This window comes from Thamnophis sirtalis, unplaced genomic scaffold, assembly GCF_051295495.1.
Source record: "Thamnophis sirtalis isolate CommonGarterSnake01/CBP01778 unplaced genomic scaffold, rThaSir2_p1.2 scaffold_7, whole genome shotgun sequence".
Lineage (NCBI taxonomy): Eukaryota > Metazoa > Chordata > Lepidosauria > Squamata > Natricidae > Thamnophis > Thamnophis sirtalis.
The window spans coordinates 37,637,167-37,654,397 of NW_028261387.1; the positions used below are offsets into that span (position 1 = coordinate 37,637,167).

A 17,231-nucleotide genomic window follows, 5' to 3' on the forward strand; every position below is an offset into this window, starting at 1 on the left:
CTAAAAAGGTTCCTCAGAAGTCCTGCCTTAATATATGTTTTGGAGCTTTCCACACTATGACTTTGCTCCAACCAGCTTTTTGCTGGTGTTTTCCTTCCTGGGGGGTCAGCTGGGCAGGAAGTCTGCCTACGGGAGAAGGAGGACAACCTGTGATCCAGTTTCCTGGAAACCAAAGGCATCACCTTCCGTTTATCCTTGTTCTCAATCAAAACTGAGTCAAGGGCCTCCCCAAACAACTTGCCCCTTTAAAGCAAGCCAAGAAAAGGATGCAATATCCATCATTTAGTTTGTTTTGGGAAGGCAAGTAGAGGCTTAGACAAAGGAGAAAAAAAAATAAGGCAGAGGGGGAAAAAATCCAACACTGCTGAAAGAAAGAAAAGATACATCAACCAGAATATAACAACAGCTAAAGTAGTGTTTTTCAATTTCAGCAGCTTGGAAGATATGTGGACCTCAACTCCCAGAATTCCCCAGAGAGCCATTTTTGTCTAACATAGTCTAACCTGACTCTCCTGCAAAGTTTAGTTTTGTTTTTTTTATTATAATTTTTTATTTTTATTACATAAACAACACATACACACAGCAATAAAAAAACAAAAAACAAAAAAAAACATCATCACATACAGCATGTCGTTTGGTTACAGGTGTTTTAACATCCCTATTCTCGAATAACATTTACCATCTCAGATTTTTCATCTAGTATAACTAAATACCTCACTTTCATTGTACAGTATATGTTCAATTACAATTAGTATTTTTCCCAATAAATCATAATTCCCTTACATTCTTGATTATCTATTTGATAACAGTATACCTTTATATAATCCCCATGTGATAGAAAAAAATTTTTTTACCAACCATTTATATTTGTATATCACTATTTTCAATTATGCATAATTCCACCAATCAACTATCAGGTATGCTTATGTTCATTATTATCCTTGTACATCATATATTCAAACAGAAATCTTATTCCTTCATTTTTCAACAAAATATTCTAAATAGTTGCTACATATATATACCAATTTTCAATTATTCCCTTATTAAAATTATTTATCAACAATAAGATATCATTGTAATATGTTCTTAACGTTATACATTGTATCACCAATCCTCTATCAAGTATACATAAAATCATTATTATCCTTATCCTTTTTAAAGCAAAAAATTCTAAAGTATTCAATGCATAAATATATCAGTTTTTCATTGTACCGTTGTCAATTTATTTCACAGCATGATTGTGTTATCATTTAACTCCTTCAATTAAAGCATGAGTAAAACATTTTTCATTTCCAAGTTTTTCCCCCCCAGCCACTGATAAAACAAGTCCCATATCTTATAAAATTGTTTGTCCTCTTAGTCTCTAATTTCAAGTGTCAATTTACTCATTTCAGCACAGTCCATTATTTTTCGAATAAGTTCTTCCTGTTTTGGTATTGTTTCATTTTTCCAGTTTTTTGCAAATACGATTCTGGCTGCTGTTAACACATTTACAATCAGATATTTTAAGTCTTTGTTATAAATTTCTGGTATGATCCCCAATAAAAAGACCTCTGGTTTAAAGTCTATTTGTTTGTGTGTTATTTTCTCCAACCACATGTGGATTTTAGTCCTGCAAAGTTTAGTTTTGGATGCTGCACATTTTTAATTTTTTCCTTATGTTTTATCTCAACTTTTTATATACAATTTTTATAACAGATGTATAATTTTATATCCTAATGTCCTCAATGTCTTTGTGCACTGTCCAGAATAATCAATACGCTAGGTAATATAAATATAATAAATAAATTCCCGGCATCCAATACATTCAAGTATCTTTTTGGTGCACTTATATCCATACTGTCCAACTGCCAAGCAGGCAATTGCATTCATTCAGTCCTTGATCATCTTTCTAGAAGTCTCAAAGTCACACTGTTTCAAAAATGGAATTCCCTTGTAACTTAGCTGGTGGGAGTTGTAATAAATCTTCCACAGCTGAAAATAACTCCATGGATCACATAAATCAAAGGCCCAAGGCCCTAGATTCAAGGGGCTAGGAAAAGGATGAAAGTTCCTCTTAACTCTTGAATTGCTGGATGAAATTTGCTTAATTGGGTACTGGCTGCACAACTGGAGAGGGATTTGAAGCTGAATTGGGCTGAGCTTCATTTATAATGTCTGGGTATGAGTGTGGACAAACAAATGCATATGCAAAATGTTGCGGAAATGAATGTAATATTGTAAGCTATTAGCTTAGCCAGCTTTCCCTCAGTACTTGTAAATCAAATAAACTGGCTTTTACATCAGGAGTCCCCAACCTTTTGGACCACTAAATTCATGCCTAATGACTGGGTGTGTGTGTGTGCCTAGGTGGGTGTGACCAATTTGATGTCGCTCACATCAAGCAGCACCTCTCTGGCCTCTACTCGCCCCTTCCCTCCCAGCCACTCCTCACCCACCCAGGCTCCTTAGGGCCCCAACAGAAAGCAGTTGCTGGAGCTAAGCAGCCACCATGAGAAAGAGTTGGCAAAATAGCTGGCTCAGTTCAAATGGATCTGACCGAGAAGGAGGCTCAGCAGAAGCACCTCACTGAGGACTACAAGCATAGGCTTTTCAAGCAGAGGGAAGACCTGTTGGAGTGCAAGGCCAGGTACTGGCGCCTGGAGGCTCAGTGGGCTGAGATGGTCAGCCAGTTCCAGGCAATAATACAGTCCCACTGGAATGAGGCCCTCCAGCTCTTTGCCACCAGTGCAGAGGGGATTGATTCTGTTTCCATGGAAAGTCATCTCTGGAGATTGATGCTCTTTTTATGATAGAAGGTCTTACAAAATACGCACAAAGGTTGAGGGTCAGGTGTGGGTTTACAAAAGTCAAGAGCACCAGGTTTCCTGTTTCTCAACAGTTCTCTTGAGGAACTGAACTCCTCTGTTTCCTTTGCAGATTAACTCCCAGTATAGATTGACTTAAAGACTTGGCTTGGTTGAACTCCTCATTTTCTCCTAGCGGGACAAAAGAAGATATAATCTTCTGTCCACCATTTATGCCTTCTGAATCCATTAAAGCATCATCACAGCAATCAGCTGTCCTATGTCAGATCTTTAAACTGATTGCTTCTAGCTATCACCCTCTACTTCAGATTATAGAAACAGGGAAAGGCACAGAGTTAGAAAGGATTTTAGTTTTTTAACTTTTGCCCAAATCAGTAACCATATTTATGGTGTGAAATGTCAATGGTTTATATTGACGTTTGCAAAATAGGAAAGCAGGTTTTGCATAAAGAATGCACATCCATATTGGAATTTTAACATTTAAAGTCAACCTTACCTTTTCCATATAGATGTATAGAACACTTTCTGGAGACAGGGAGCCATCTTTTAACTTTGCAGTTAGTTCCACAAGAGAAAGAGACAGGATTGGAGCAGCCTTTATTCCTGGGTTCTGCCACAAGGAACAAACATACTGTTGACATATTATTGCAAAATGGATATCTGTTAGATGAGTGATTCTTAAATTACATTCTGGGATTATTGATGATGCATGGAGGTGCACCATCTGGCCGGTCACCCACATTCCCCAACCATAATCTCCACATTCCCTACCCATAAACCACACAATCACTGCCAATCAACTGGCCAGAGCTGTTCAATCTTCTGGATGCACTGCAAGTTAACTGGCCTGCAAAAATTGTTCAGTGGTTGAAAACTGGTTTGTTGAAGCATAAAAGTAGCCTAGTAAATGCTAAAATTTTAAAAATGTACAAGAGTCAGCAGTTGTTATTAGGACATAGATTATATTAAAATGGAAGCAGTCAATGAATAGTTAATTTTGATTTCTCCCCCTACAAAATGTATTTTAAAAATCTTTTAAAACGGAGGAAATGGGAAGGCACATAAAATTGCAACAATAGTGATTATCTTATCTGCTGAAAAATGTGAACTCTCACCCTCTTAAAAATAAAATGTAGGAGGAGAATGTTTAATTGGATGGTTCACATATTTCCTAAATGTTTATTGTGTGGTCCCCAATAGCAGAGAGTTGAAAAAACATTTTGTTCAATCATTTGTTTTTGTTTTTCAATCTACCTATTTTGAGGCTAGCTACAGCAACATTGGGCAAGTTAAAATTTAAAAAGTTAACTTTAAACAAATAGATTTTAGATCAGGATATTCCACCCTGGATTAATGTGCAATTTTGCACCATTTAGTTAAGGTGACCAGACATCCCGCATTTGGCGGGACAGACACATTTCTTCATAATTTTTCCCACGTTCCGGGCCATTGTCAAAAGATCCCGCTTTAATTTTGGCGCCTTCTTTGATCGCTCGCTCCCCCGCCCATCCGCTGCCGCTCGCATGGGTGGGGTAGTGTAGAGAGTGAGCGAGCGGATGGGCGGGGAGCGAGTGAGCTGCTCATTCATTCCCCCGCCCATCCGCTGCCGCTCGCATGGGTGGGGTAGTGTAGCGAGTGAGCGGGCGGATGGGTGGGGGAGCGGCTTGCCTTTCCAGCCCCACTTCCACCCGGACAAGCCATGGGAAAGCCTCCGCCTCTCCGAAAAGAGCCACCTGTGTGTGTGGCCCTCGGCGGGGTCTGGAAGCAGAGCCTTTCCCCAAAGCATCCCTTGCGCACTTCGGGGGCCGGCGGGCAAGGCGAGCACAGCAGCCGGAGACTCCCCCGCGGGACCACTGTTTCCTCTAAGGCAAGAAAACACCGAGCAGCACTTTTCAACTCCTGCGCAGCCGCAGTGATTTGTTTTGATGAGCACGGGGCGACCGGACTGACGGTAAGCCCCCGCCACCACCGGACTAACTGCTGCTGCCTCCTCCTCCTCTAACAGCACCGCCGGATTTGCTGCCCAGCGCTGCGGCTGAGGTGAAGCCGGCAAAGCTCCCGCCGTGCTTTTGAGGAGCCTTGAGGCCATGGGAGCCAGTAGGAAGGCGGCGGAGGGGCGGGAGCAGGAAAAAAGGCCCGATGGCTCCTCAAAAGCATGGCAGCAGAGGAGGGGGCAGGGCAGGGGTAACGCGGTGCCCATCTCAGGTGCTCCGAGCAGAGGGGGAGCCGCCCCCTCTGCCAGCGCTGGGCAGCAAAGCTTAACATCTCAGCGCTGAGATGTTAAGCTTTGCTGCCCAGCGCTGGCAGAGGGGGTGGCTCCCCTTCTGCTTGGAGCACCTGAGCTGGGCACTGCGTTACCCCCACCCTGCCTACTCAGACCAGCTGAGCCTCCCTGCACGTCGCAGCAGCAGCAGCCCCAAGTGCGCCGATCTCAGCGTTTTTCGCATCAGGGCGTGCTGCAAGAAGAGGGAGTGAGTGAAGACCTTTTCTAGCTGGCGCAAAGGACTTCCCAAGACTTGCTTTGCAGCAATCCAGACTCCCTCCCTCCCTCTTGCAGCCCGCCCCATTTGCTGCCCAGCACCGGCAGAGGGGGTGGCTCCCCCTCTGCTCGGAGACCTGAGCTGGGCACCGTGTTACCCCTGCCCTGCCCCCTCCTCCTCCGCCATGCTTTTGAGGAGCCATCGGGCCTTTTTTCCTGCTCCCACCCCTCCGCTGCCTTCCTACTGGCTCCCGTGGCCTCAAGCAACATGGCGTTTCCCCAGAGCGCTCGGGCTCCTTCTCTGGGCAGAGTTGGAGCCTCTCCTCCTCCTCTCAACGGAGGGGTGCCCTAAAACAAAAAAAAAGGAGCCAAGGAGATGTGAAGGGAAGCTCCGGGCGAGAAAGCGGCTTTCAAAGCTCCATCGAGCCCTGCATGTGGATTTGTTTATTATTTGCTCGGGGATCCGGATCCAGGCCACCTGTTCCTCTGGGGGCAGCCCGAGCCTTTGAGCGGCGAGCGGAGCTTTCTCCCAAAACGGCGCTGCTGCTCCCCTTTGGCACTTCACTCTGGGAGAAAAATGCAGCGCGACAGACTTTCCAGTGCAGATCAGAAGCTGATCCGGGAGAGCTGACAGAAAGTGAGCAACAGCCCCCTGGAGCACGGTGTCGTCCTGTTCACCAGGTAGGGAAGATAGGTTGCCAGATCAGAGGGCGCAGGTGAGAACTCTTGAACGAGAGAGAGAGGGGGGGTGGGGTGGGGGTTGTGGTTGCCTGGTCAAGTTTGAGGCTGGGCGTTTTAAACATCGGAAGTAGCCCACCATCCTCAGCGAACTTAATTCAAAGCTCCCTCCACCAGGAATGTACCCTCGTGGATTGACCAGCCGCTGACTTGGGGGTAAAGCCTTGGTTTCCTTCCCATTTCCCTTCTTTAACCTAACCCCTCCCTCTCCCGCCTCTAAATGCCTTTTCAGGGCATCTGCTCCCTGCTCAGTGCCAATCCAGACTCACTCACTCCCTCTTGCAGCCCACCTCATTTCCGCCGGCTAGAAAGGTCTTCACTCACTCACTCTTCTTGCAGCATGCCCCGATGTGAAAAACGCCGATCTCGGCGTTTTTCGCATTGGGGCTGCTGCTGCTGTGACATCCAGGGAGCTCAGCTGGTCTGAGTAACATGAGGGATCGCCCTCATGTTACTAGTCTTCCCGGATGGGCTCCTTTGTTCAGCCTGTAATTAAGTTTCTTTGTTATGTCTTAGTCTTAGAAGATCACCTGGTTAAAAAGAAGGAAGAGGCTCCCCTGGTCCGGAGCCCATCTGCATGTTGAAAACTCCTCTACATTTAGTTGAAAACTCCTCTAGCCCTACCAAAGGAATACGTTCTGTTTCCATTCTTCATGAGAGACTATAGAGGAAATTAGCCATCAATTAGCTATTGATTCTCATCTTCTTTGGTTCATAACCGTATTACATCAAAATACTACAATGCACATAGAGGCTGTTGTAATGGTGATTTAACCACTGTCCTCCTTATCTTCAAAGGAGTCAAACAGAGCTATATTCTTGCTCCTTATTGTTCAACTTCTATATAAATGATGTTGTTGATACAGAAATAAATGTCTAGTACAGTTAACCTTTTTCGAAAGATAGTAGATCCTTAATGGTGAGTAAGATGACAGGGGACGATTAAAATCTTCATTTTGATATTCCAATTTATTACTTTTTTATTTTTTTTGCAAAACTTCAATTAACTGTTTTCCCAACTTTCATTCAATTATGTTCAATTTTCAGAGACTACCTGGACACGTTCCTGCAGTTTTATTGGAAAGGTTTTTCAGAAGTGTTTTGCCAGTGCCTGCTTTTCAGACTGAGAGAAAGGAACTGGCCAAGGTCACCCAGCTGGCTCTGTGCCTAAGGTGGGAGTAGAACTCCTGGTTTCTAGCCTGATGCCTTAACCACTCCTTAATACTCCAATCTAGCTATCCTCGGTTAAGATCGTATTTCAATACATTAATGAATTATGTACATACACTGTCATAAAGAGGAGTTTTTAAACAGCTTTGTTTCATAACTAATTATTCATCTTGACACAGCAAGGCAAAGATCCAGTTTTGCCTCCATTAGATCTCTGATTTCAGTGCTTCAGCTCTCCTGCCAAAAAATGAGGTCAAGGGAAGGTAGGTTGGAAAATGTATTTCTACATGTCATGCAATTGCTGCGCCCAGTCTTTTTAAAAAACAGACCCAGTCAGGGGTTTTTTCCCCATTTCTTGTGCAGTATATGGCTCAACCATTACTCAACCATTTATTTAACTTTATGATAATATCAGAGGTGGTATTCAGCAGGTTCTGACCAGTTCTGGAGAACCAGTAGCGGAAATTTTGAGTATAACTTGTAAATACCACCTCTGACTGGCCCTGCCCCCCATCTATTCTTTGCTATTCCCCCATCTATTCTTTGCCTCCCAGCTGATTGAGAGGAAAGGGGAATTTTGCAATGTGCTTCTGGAGTGGAGAGGGAATGGATATTTTACAATATCCTTCCCCTGCCATGTCCATCAAGCCACACAATGCCCACCAAGCCATGCCCACAGAACCGGTAGTAAAAAAAAATTTGAATCCCACCACTAGATAACACATACAACATTGATAGTACTTTTGTTCCACTATTGTTATCGGGGTTGATACTTGAGGCTTTGGGCTGAATCCAGGGTGAGTATAGACAGAGGGGAAGGATGCTAGGAGCTTGGAACAGGTCCCTGGGAAGGAGCCAAGGTAAGAGATGACCTCACAAATCTAAGTTGAAAGTTATTGTTCTCCCAGCTAAAGATGGCAAGTAAGCAAACAGTCTATTCACAAGAAAGTGTGCTTTCAACTTGTTATACTCAATAGTTCCCCAACAGTAATGGTATGTTGGAATGACCTCAGGAGATAGAAGAAAGGACTTGTCCAAGTTTCTTGAATTTTAATGGCAAATTGCTCCAATGTGCAATGTGCTGTGCAAGGACAATGTGCTCCAACAATGGAGATTTTAAAGAAGAGATTGCACAACCATTTGTCTGAAATGGTATAGAGCTTGAGCAGAGGGTTGGACTATAAGACCTCTAAGGTCTCTGCTATTCTATTATTTTCCAACTTGCAAGATTTTTGTCAGCCTTATGAGGTAGTCCAAGCATGAAGCACATCTAGAAGTACCAGCTCCAAATCTATTATAAAGTTATATTAACATAATCTTGCAAGCATACTTGCAAGTATAAAAGCACACTCCTTCTCCTTTACAATTCAAAAAGATATTGTCTAGTTTGTGACTCTTCCTTCCATCTCCCAAGGCTATTTCCACATGCCATTATACCAAATGGGATTTACTGGTAATGCATAGCATTGGAATCCAGGCACAATGATGTACCAAACCTTCTTTTCTGTAACCATATAAATTTCTTAATATAGCAAAATTCTTGTTTCTACTGAAACACAATGAAGGGAGCAAGAGTTCTTTCCAAACTAGGGATAATTCTATTAACAGATTAACAGAGTCTATATTGTATTGCAGAATGAAGGATGCACAAAGAGCATTGAAAGTCCTAACTTAGCATGCTATTCTCTTTCTGTCTCTCTCTTTCTCTCTCTCTCTCTCTCTCTCTCTGTCTCTGTCTCTGTCTCTGTCTCTGTCTCTCTCTCTCTCTCTCACACACACACACACACACACACACACACACAATTTTGTGCAAGAAGAAAGACAAGAGGTTTGCTCTTTGTACCTAATAATAATCCTGGCATGTGTTAACAGTCACTAGTCAAATGTTAAGCTCAAATATCCACTGGTTTTATTGTGGATGATTTATTACCACCCTGCTAAAAAGTGAGTAGAGACAGCTGCATTAAGAAGGCAGCTTAAATGCCAGAAGAGAAGGCAAAAGAAATCTTATGCCTTCTCCTGCCTCCCTCATGACACAAAGTATGTGTGAACATTAAGAGGCTTCTAATGTTAAATAGGAAACACAGAGCAATAGGAACCTTAGCCAAAAGATATGGAAAAGAAATTAACTATAGCACTATATAAAATACAAACCATTACTTTCAAAGATGAAAATAACTACCTTAAATATGAAATAGATATTGGCAAGCAAGGCACCATTATCACCATTATATAGTATAAAATGCATGTTCGTATTTGCTCAAGCAAGAGAGAAACCATAATCAAAGATTGTGGGCCAGTGAAATATTTTTGCATATAAATCTGTCTCAGTCGTTTTCTAAAATTAGGAAAAAGGACATCTGATTTTTTTTTTATAAAAAAAATCAAATGCCATAATACCTGCTGTTTAAACTGCTTTGCTGCTTTCTCCATTCGCTGAAACCCATGTTCTCGCTTGGTCTTGAATTCATCAAGTTTCTTCTGGACCCGTATCTGGTTCATCCATTTGAACATCAGAATGGCAGCAGCTGAGCCACAAAGCAAGCCTGAGACAAGGCGCCTGTCAACCTCAGCCTCTGGAAAGAGCTCCTTAACCTTGTCCAAAGCCATAGTGTGAGATTTTTCTCACCCTTCAGAATCCGAAAAGCTGCTAAGACTGTGGAGCTAATGGAAAAGACAGAAGAAGGAAGTGGGTGGTGATTCTTAAGCCCACCCAGACGCTGTCAAATCCAAGAAACTGACAGATAGATCCCTGTCTAATAAGGAATGAGGAACTTCCAGAAAAGTATCCCTGTAAAAGAACCTTTCAAGTGACAATTGTTGACTTAGCCATCACAACATTCCAATATACTATACAACATGTCACTTTAGCAATATAAGATGATCCACCTGTTCCATTCTATATTCCACCAAATGTTACTGCATCCATCCATCCAGAATGGATAGAAAGAAAAAATTCCACCCAGATGCTATGAAATTTGGTTTTCTTTTGTTATCTAGTCTAGGTATGTTTTCAAAGACTAGATATTGCTGATGACAAAGGATAGACTATGCAGCAGACTCAACAATAAAAAAACTCTTACCATGAACTTTAGGCCTCTTTCATTTCTAAAATATACTGTAACTGTGATGTTATTTCTGTTTAACAGATTTGCTTCTCTGTGCTGAAATCTATACTAACTATTCCACTGCATACCCACTATTATCATCTAAGGCAGTGGTTCCCAAACTTGGCAACTTTAAGACTTGTGGACTTCAACTCCCAGAATTTTCCAGCCAGGAATTCTGGGAGTTGAAGTCCACAAGTCTTAAAGTTGCCAAGTTTGGGAACCACTGATCTAAGGGATGGCATACCAATATTTCAAATCTGAATGTATAAACAGAATCTAAAAAAAACCAAGGTCATGTTGGCTATTTGAGGGACACACACACACACACACACACACACACACACACACACACACAAAATGTAAACAGATATGCAGTCCTCAGGATGATCGGGCAACTAGATTTTTTTTTAGTCCTTGTTTGTTGCAAATGCTTATGTTCTTTCTTCAGTTTGCCTTTCTGGACATTTAACTTGCCTCTGGAAGAACTTGGAAACAGCCAGGGTACCTGTGGCTGTTAATCTCAATCTACTTCATCCAAATCCACTTTATATTTTATTTTTGCCACCCCTCATTCCAATCACCAATTGTCATGTTTCCAGCTTTGTTTGATGATTCCACCCACTACTTGTTCTATCACTCAAAAAAGGAAATGTTTGTTTCTTTTAAATCTTAGACCTTCTTAGTTTTCTTAGACCTTCTCCATGTATCAGGTTACAATGCCGTTCTTTAAAAAGAGAAGAAAATCATTGCTACTTGCTAGAAACAATTCCAATTAAAGTTAATGGGACATCCTAATATGCATATGAAGGATTGTACCACCAGTTTCATACTAGCTTAGCTTTTTATCCTTCTTTTCTTTTTTTAAAGGAAGGCAAATGAAGGAGAAAAGTAATATGGCTGAGAATGCTAAAATTAAGATCCAAATTTATTTCTTTTTAAGGAGAAATAACTGGATATGAAGAAAGATAGTTCTATCTTTCTGTTCGTTGCACACTGCCTCTACTTTGAGGCCATTATGGCAAAAGTGTGCACAAGGGAGAGTATTAAAAAAAACCTTCAATATGGTAGTCACATCCATGTCATTAAAGCCCCACTTCTTTTGTGTGTGTCATGCATAGCACATTCTGAGGGGACACATGACTTTTTTGATGTGGCGAGATGTGATAGAGCCAAGGTGGCGCAGTGGTTAAATGCAGCACTGCAGGCTACTGCTAGATCAGCAGGTCAGCGGTTCAAATCTCACCGGCTCAGGGTTGACTCAGCCTTCCATCCTTCCGAGGTGGGTAAAATGAGGACCCAGATTGTTGGGAGCAATATGCTGACTCTCTGTAAACCGCTTAGAGAGGCCTGAAAGGCCTATGAAGCGGTATATAAGTCTACTGCTATTGCTATTGCTATTGCTATTGATCTGTCCTGCATGCCCCACATAACAGCAAATGTGCAGTCTCATGAAATGTCAACAGTAATTCATCAAATGTTAATCTTTCTGAATATGCATATTTTTTTTCACAAGAGATCCATAGTTTAGATTTCCTTTTGGACATAGATCTGTCATACTGGGAACAGTTCCGTTTACTGGATGTGGATTTTTTTAATTGGATTTTTTTTTTCTGAAGCTGTGAAAGGCTGCACATTTTTTAAGTAGATAGGTTATTTGCATTAAAACTACCTTAACTCATTTTCTGGATTATAAACCTGTTAAGTAAACCAGAACAAAATTCTTGTCTACAGAGCCAGCTTTCCTCAAGTCAAACCAGTTTAACAGGCTACATTTTTACTGACTAATGAATATTCCTACATTTGTTCCTCCTATAAATGCTAGCAAGAAAAAATATTGGCAAAAATGCCACAAAACTTTTCAGTATTCAAAGCCTGCCTCATGCAGGATTTTTTTTCTTCTAATCTCACTTTTGAAAATTTCAATTTTATGGGTTTTTTTTCACAACAGAAGAGGAAGGCTGGGGGAATATTCAGTATCTTTGATACCAGAAATAAACAAAAGGATCTATTTATGAAATTTGACATGGATAAATAGTTTAGTTTAGTTTAGTTTAGTTTAGTTTATTTGGATTTATAGGCCGCCCTTTTCCCTGAGGGGACTCAGGGCGGCTTACAATCATTAGGGAGGGGGTGCAATTCAAAACAAACAATATGTGAACAGAATAAATAAAGTAATAAAAACACAACTTGCATTCAACATTCAACACTCGGGTGGGGCAAATTAGAGACTTATCCCCAGGCCTGTTGGGATAGCCAGGTCTTAAGGGCTGCGCGGAAGGCCTGGATGGTGGTGAGGGTGCGTATCTCGACGGGGAGATCGTTCCACAGGGTCGGAGCTGCAACAGAAAAGGCTCTCCTCCGTGTAGTCGCCAGTCGACATTGACTGGCGGATGGGATTCGGAGGAGGCCCAGTCTGTGTGATCTTATCGGTCGGAGGGAGGTAATCGGCAGAAGGCGGTCTCTCAAGTACTCAGATCCACTACCATGAAGGGCTTTAAAGATGGTCAACAGGACCCTGAAGCGCACCCGGAGATCAACAGGTAGCCAGTGCAGCTCGCGGAGGATGGGTGTTATGTGGGCGAACCGCGGTGCGTCCACTATCACTCGCGCGGCCGCATTCTGAACTAACTGTAGCCGCCAGATGCACTTCAAGGGCAGCCCCATGTAGAGCACAAATAAAGGTTGAAATTGCTGCCGTCTCCCTTGGCAAACATATTTTGTGTTGTGGATTCATTAATCTTCCAGTGAGGAAGAATACCAGTTGCCTACATTCCTTTCTCCACCCTAGAACTGAGGTTACATTTCATAAGCTATTTTCCATCTTCCTACTCTTGTTGATTTCAGTCTCCCACTCCTAAATTCTTCTCTCTCCATTAATTAAATTCCATATCACTTATTCTCAGACCTCAAGTGAAATGTAATTCATTTCCATATCTGCAAGTTTGAGGGATACAGATGCAACCTAGATAAAACTCTTTCCACGTTAGAGAGTTCCTTGACCACCAATGTCTTGGGAACTTTGAAAATGTACTGTGACTAGCAACTAAGGGAGCATATGTATAGAACCCCTCACCCAAAAACCCCTATAAAAATAATATGAAAAGCAGAATTTTCAGAATGTCAAGTAAAATCCTCCAAATATCTTGAAGAGTTAAGGATGCTTCTTGCAACCTGCGATTTTTGTTTATTCTGCATAAAATGCTATTTAAAGATTGACATGTCCTGTGGCTGGAAAATGCCTTCCCCCTCTGTGGAGTTATTATTATACCTGCCGATTTTGGTCATTTTTCATCATAGGCTAATCTTTTGTAGCAGTAAGAATACTTGATATTAAAAAAATATGAACATATACATATGTGACTTTGTACTTGACTTCATGTTCCATACAAAACATTCTTTCAAAATGCTGTGAAAAAGTGACATGACTGGGGGAGGTGGGGCTCTCTGTTGGTGGGTTTTTTTAATCCTAAATTTAATCACTGTTATTAGCACTTGATACAGTCCTTCTATAGATGCCACCTCTGCAATTTTAATTATTTAAAAGAATAAAAGCATTGTTTTAATTTTTGCCATTCACATTTCATTTCATCCCTTCTTTGGCATCCTTTCTTTAATGACTATTCCACTTTCTCTAATATTAGTGTAACTCTTCTCCTGTGGTGAGTGGGCCATGGTGAATTGGTCACGAGAAGTTGGCTGTGGCGGTTGTCATAGACAAAGGCTATACATTCTAGTTTATTACAATTATGTCTCAGATTTACTAACTGAGTGCAAAGCGAGGATCCAAATACTAAAAAGACAAGGGGGTGACATGATCAGATACTGTAAAGATGACCCCTGCCTCATTTCTCTAAAACTATCTATAGGAAGCCCAACACACCAACCACCAATGCCAATTTTGTTTATTTTCATTTTTTCATTCCATATATGTATATGGATGTATAACAGAGTTGGAAGAAATCTTGGAGGTCTTCTAGTTCAACCTCCTGCTCAAGCAGTAGACCCTATACCTTTCCAGGCAACTGGCTGTCCAGTCTCTTCTTAAAAACCTCCAATGCTGGAACATCCACAACTTCTGGAGGCAAGCCATTCCACTGATTACTTGGTCTCACTGCCAGGAAATTTCTCCATAGTTCTAGGTTGGATCTGTCCTTGATAAATTTTCATCTGTAACTTCTTGTCCTGCCCTCAGGTGCTTTGGGGAATAGGTTGTTCCTCTCTTCTCTGTAACAGCCCCTTAAATATTGAAATATTGCTATCATGTCATCCCTAGATCTTCTCTTCAATACACTACATTGTGATCCAGCTATTTAAAACACTCCTTAGAAGTAAGGATAGTTCAGAAGTACATTTATTTTTGAAAAATCTACAAAGTGACTGATGGACCATTCCAACCTTGGTTAATCTTTTAAAAGCCTTCTGCGCTTACAGCAGTATTGGTTTTTCTACAGAGCCAGAGAGACATTTGTCTTCTTCAGAACTTTCTGGAAGGACCACATAACTATAAAACTTTACATGATCATATCAGCCTCATTCAGTTGATATACTTTATCAGGTATATAAAAATTTGACATAAAGGTGAGCAGTCTGTCCCCTGAGAAATTCAGATAATTACAGTGAACAGTCAGTTCTCCTCCCATACAACATAATTGTATTTAGTGGGAAGGTTTCAAATTCATGTCTCACATAAGCTGGAACCTATCAACTGGAGATTTCTACCCTGCATCATGTGAGATACCTCACATAAAAGCATTTACTTATGTGGAAGGACTCCACAGCTGTAGTCTTTTTACACTATTTGTGCAGTGTGCCTCTCCTGGGACCTCAACAGCATGACTTGAAGGGAACAGCTTCTCATATATTCAGTTCTACCTGTGAACACATTGCTAGGATAGGACTATCCATATTTCAAGAAGTGGTGGAGAAATCATCTGCAAACAACCCACTGATTTTTTTTAACAAGGCTGGAAAGTATCCATCAGACACTCTATTCAGTTTTAAGTGCCTTCTCTCCCAATCAGTATCCCTAGTGGAGCAATGATTAAGTGCAGCTTAGAGTTTGATCCTGAGGGGGCTCAAGGTTGCCTTTCATCCTTCTGAAGTTGGTAAAATGAGGATCCAGATTGTTGGCAGCAATATGCAAATAATGCTGACATTGTAAACCACCCAAAGAGTGCTGTAAAGTGTATAAATCTAAATGCTTGCTATTAAACATAATGGAGAAAAGGGTAAATCCAGCCAGACCATTGTTACTGCTAGAGAGCCCTGAGGGAGCAACTAAAACCAGGGCTGGCATCATTTGCAAGGTAGGCAGTGGTGGGATTCAGCCAGTTCGCACCACTTCAGGAGAATCGGTTGCTAACCTTCTGAGAGGTATGGTGAACTGGTTGTTGGAAGAAATCATTACGGCAGAGAACCGGTTGTTAAATTATTTGGAGGTAGGAGGTAGGGATTCTTAACTCAGCTTCAACTTATCAACCTTCTGGAGAAATATTCACAGCAATTACCAGAGAAAGAGTGGTGCTCCCCCCTTTTTTCCTTTTGGGGGGAAGGTAGGAATAGGAGAATGAGGTCTCTTAAGAAAATTATTACCATTTCTCTCTTAAAACAACCACCATGGTGAAAAAGAGGCTCAAATCACTTCACTGACATCTGTCCCTTTTGCTGGAGAACTTCAGCTAGGCAATCATAGGATGTGAGGGCTGCAAATCAACTTTGAACTGAATCTGACCGCAGCCATCTTTCTGTTCCTCAGTTGCCACACAGAGAGTGAAGGAGGTTGGAATGCATTACTAGATACAACAAAGAGCTTTCTTGTGAGAACCAAGGTCGTCTTTACCAGCAACAGATAAGGTTGGAAAAGAAGTGCCCCCCCTTTTTTTGAACTGTGAGCCGCCCTGAGTCCCCCCAGGGAAAAGGGCGGCATACAAATAAAGGGAAAATGAAATGAAATGAAAATGAAGAGCCTGCCAATTAACCCAAATGGCCAACATGACCGGTGACACTTGAAGGTCGGGTTATTTCCTATTTTAATTATACTGAACCCGGGGGAAAGATTTAGATTTGGTTTTCCATTGCTTCAATGGTTTTCCATTGAAGCAATGAGTACATATGATGTACTCATTAAAGAAGATCTTTGAGAAAGAGCCAAGCCTCAGAGTTTTGATTTGCTAGGGTTCATTGCTCGGAACCTTGACACAGTCTATGAATTGTCTACATTTGCTTAAACAAGACTAGTCCTTTCTCCAATTTTAAACTGCCAATGTCTTTTCAAAGTCAGCCAATGTTATCTGTGGCATTTTTTTGCCTCAGTTTTCACATACAATGTGAAAACAATATAAGAACACACAATATAGAGAACTTTTGCATTTGGATCCACAATTTCAAACAAAAGATGAGGGTGCTTGTGTACCAATAACTGTTCCTACCACAATCAAAACAAATCTCTGTGCATAGAAACTTGGTCGAAGATAGTAACATTCTAGTCTAGCCTTTTCTCAAACATGATAGTTTTTCCCCCTGGTGATTTCAAAAGCCAAACAAATGGGCACCCAAACAATTATTAAAATAGTATCATTTGGATTCAGACTTGTCATCTAACTTACTGCTTGGAAGAACTAAGCCCTACTGATAAATAGGCTTCCTTTGATATATCCTCCTTTTGAATTCTTCAGATGAGTTATATTTAAAAATAATAATAAAGTCAAGCTCAATTCCTGATGACTTTGTGAATGCATATGTGTAATTTTCTTACAATATTATGGAGATGGTTTGTCATTGCCCTCTGCCAGAAAATAACTCACTTATAATGTCTCATCCAAATATTAACCAGGCTTTGCTCCACTTAGCTTCAAAGTCTAAATAAGGTCAACCATTTTCTGCCATGTGCTAAAGTAAAGTATACTTTACCATACTTTACAAAGAATT

At 41.3% G+C, this 17,231-nt stretch overlaps 1 protein-coding gene across 1 annotated transcript in view; it reads right to left on the reverse strand.

Annotated features, from left to right (window-relative positions):
* The window catches only part of LOC106552057 (vitamin D3 hydroxylase-associated protein), a 47,751-nt gene extending 37,296 nt beyond the window's left edge, over positions 1-10,455 (reverse strand). The window contains exons 1-3 of the mRNA XM_014070247.2: positions 10,278-10,455; positions 9,595-9,858; positions 3,304-3,417 (exon numbers count right to left, since the gene is read on the reverse strand). Of these exons, the coding sequence (XP_013925722.1) occupies positions 3,304-3,417; positions 9,595-9,804 (324 nt within the window). The 5' untranslated portion in view covers positions 9,805-9,858; positions 10,278-10,455. The remainder of the gene's footprint in view (positions 1-3,303; positions 3,418-9,594; positions 9,859-10,277) is intronic.
* Between the last annotated feature and the right edge of the window lie 6,776 nt (positions 10,456-17,231).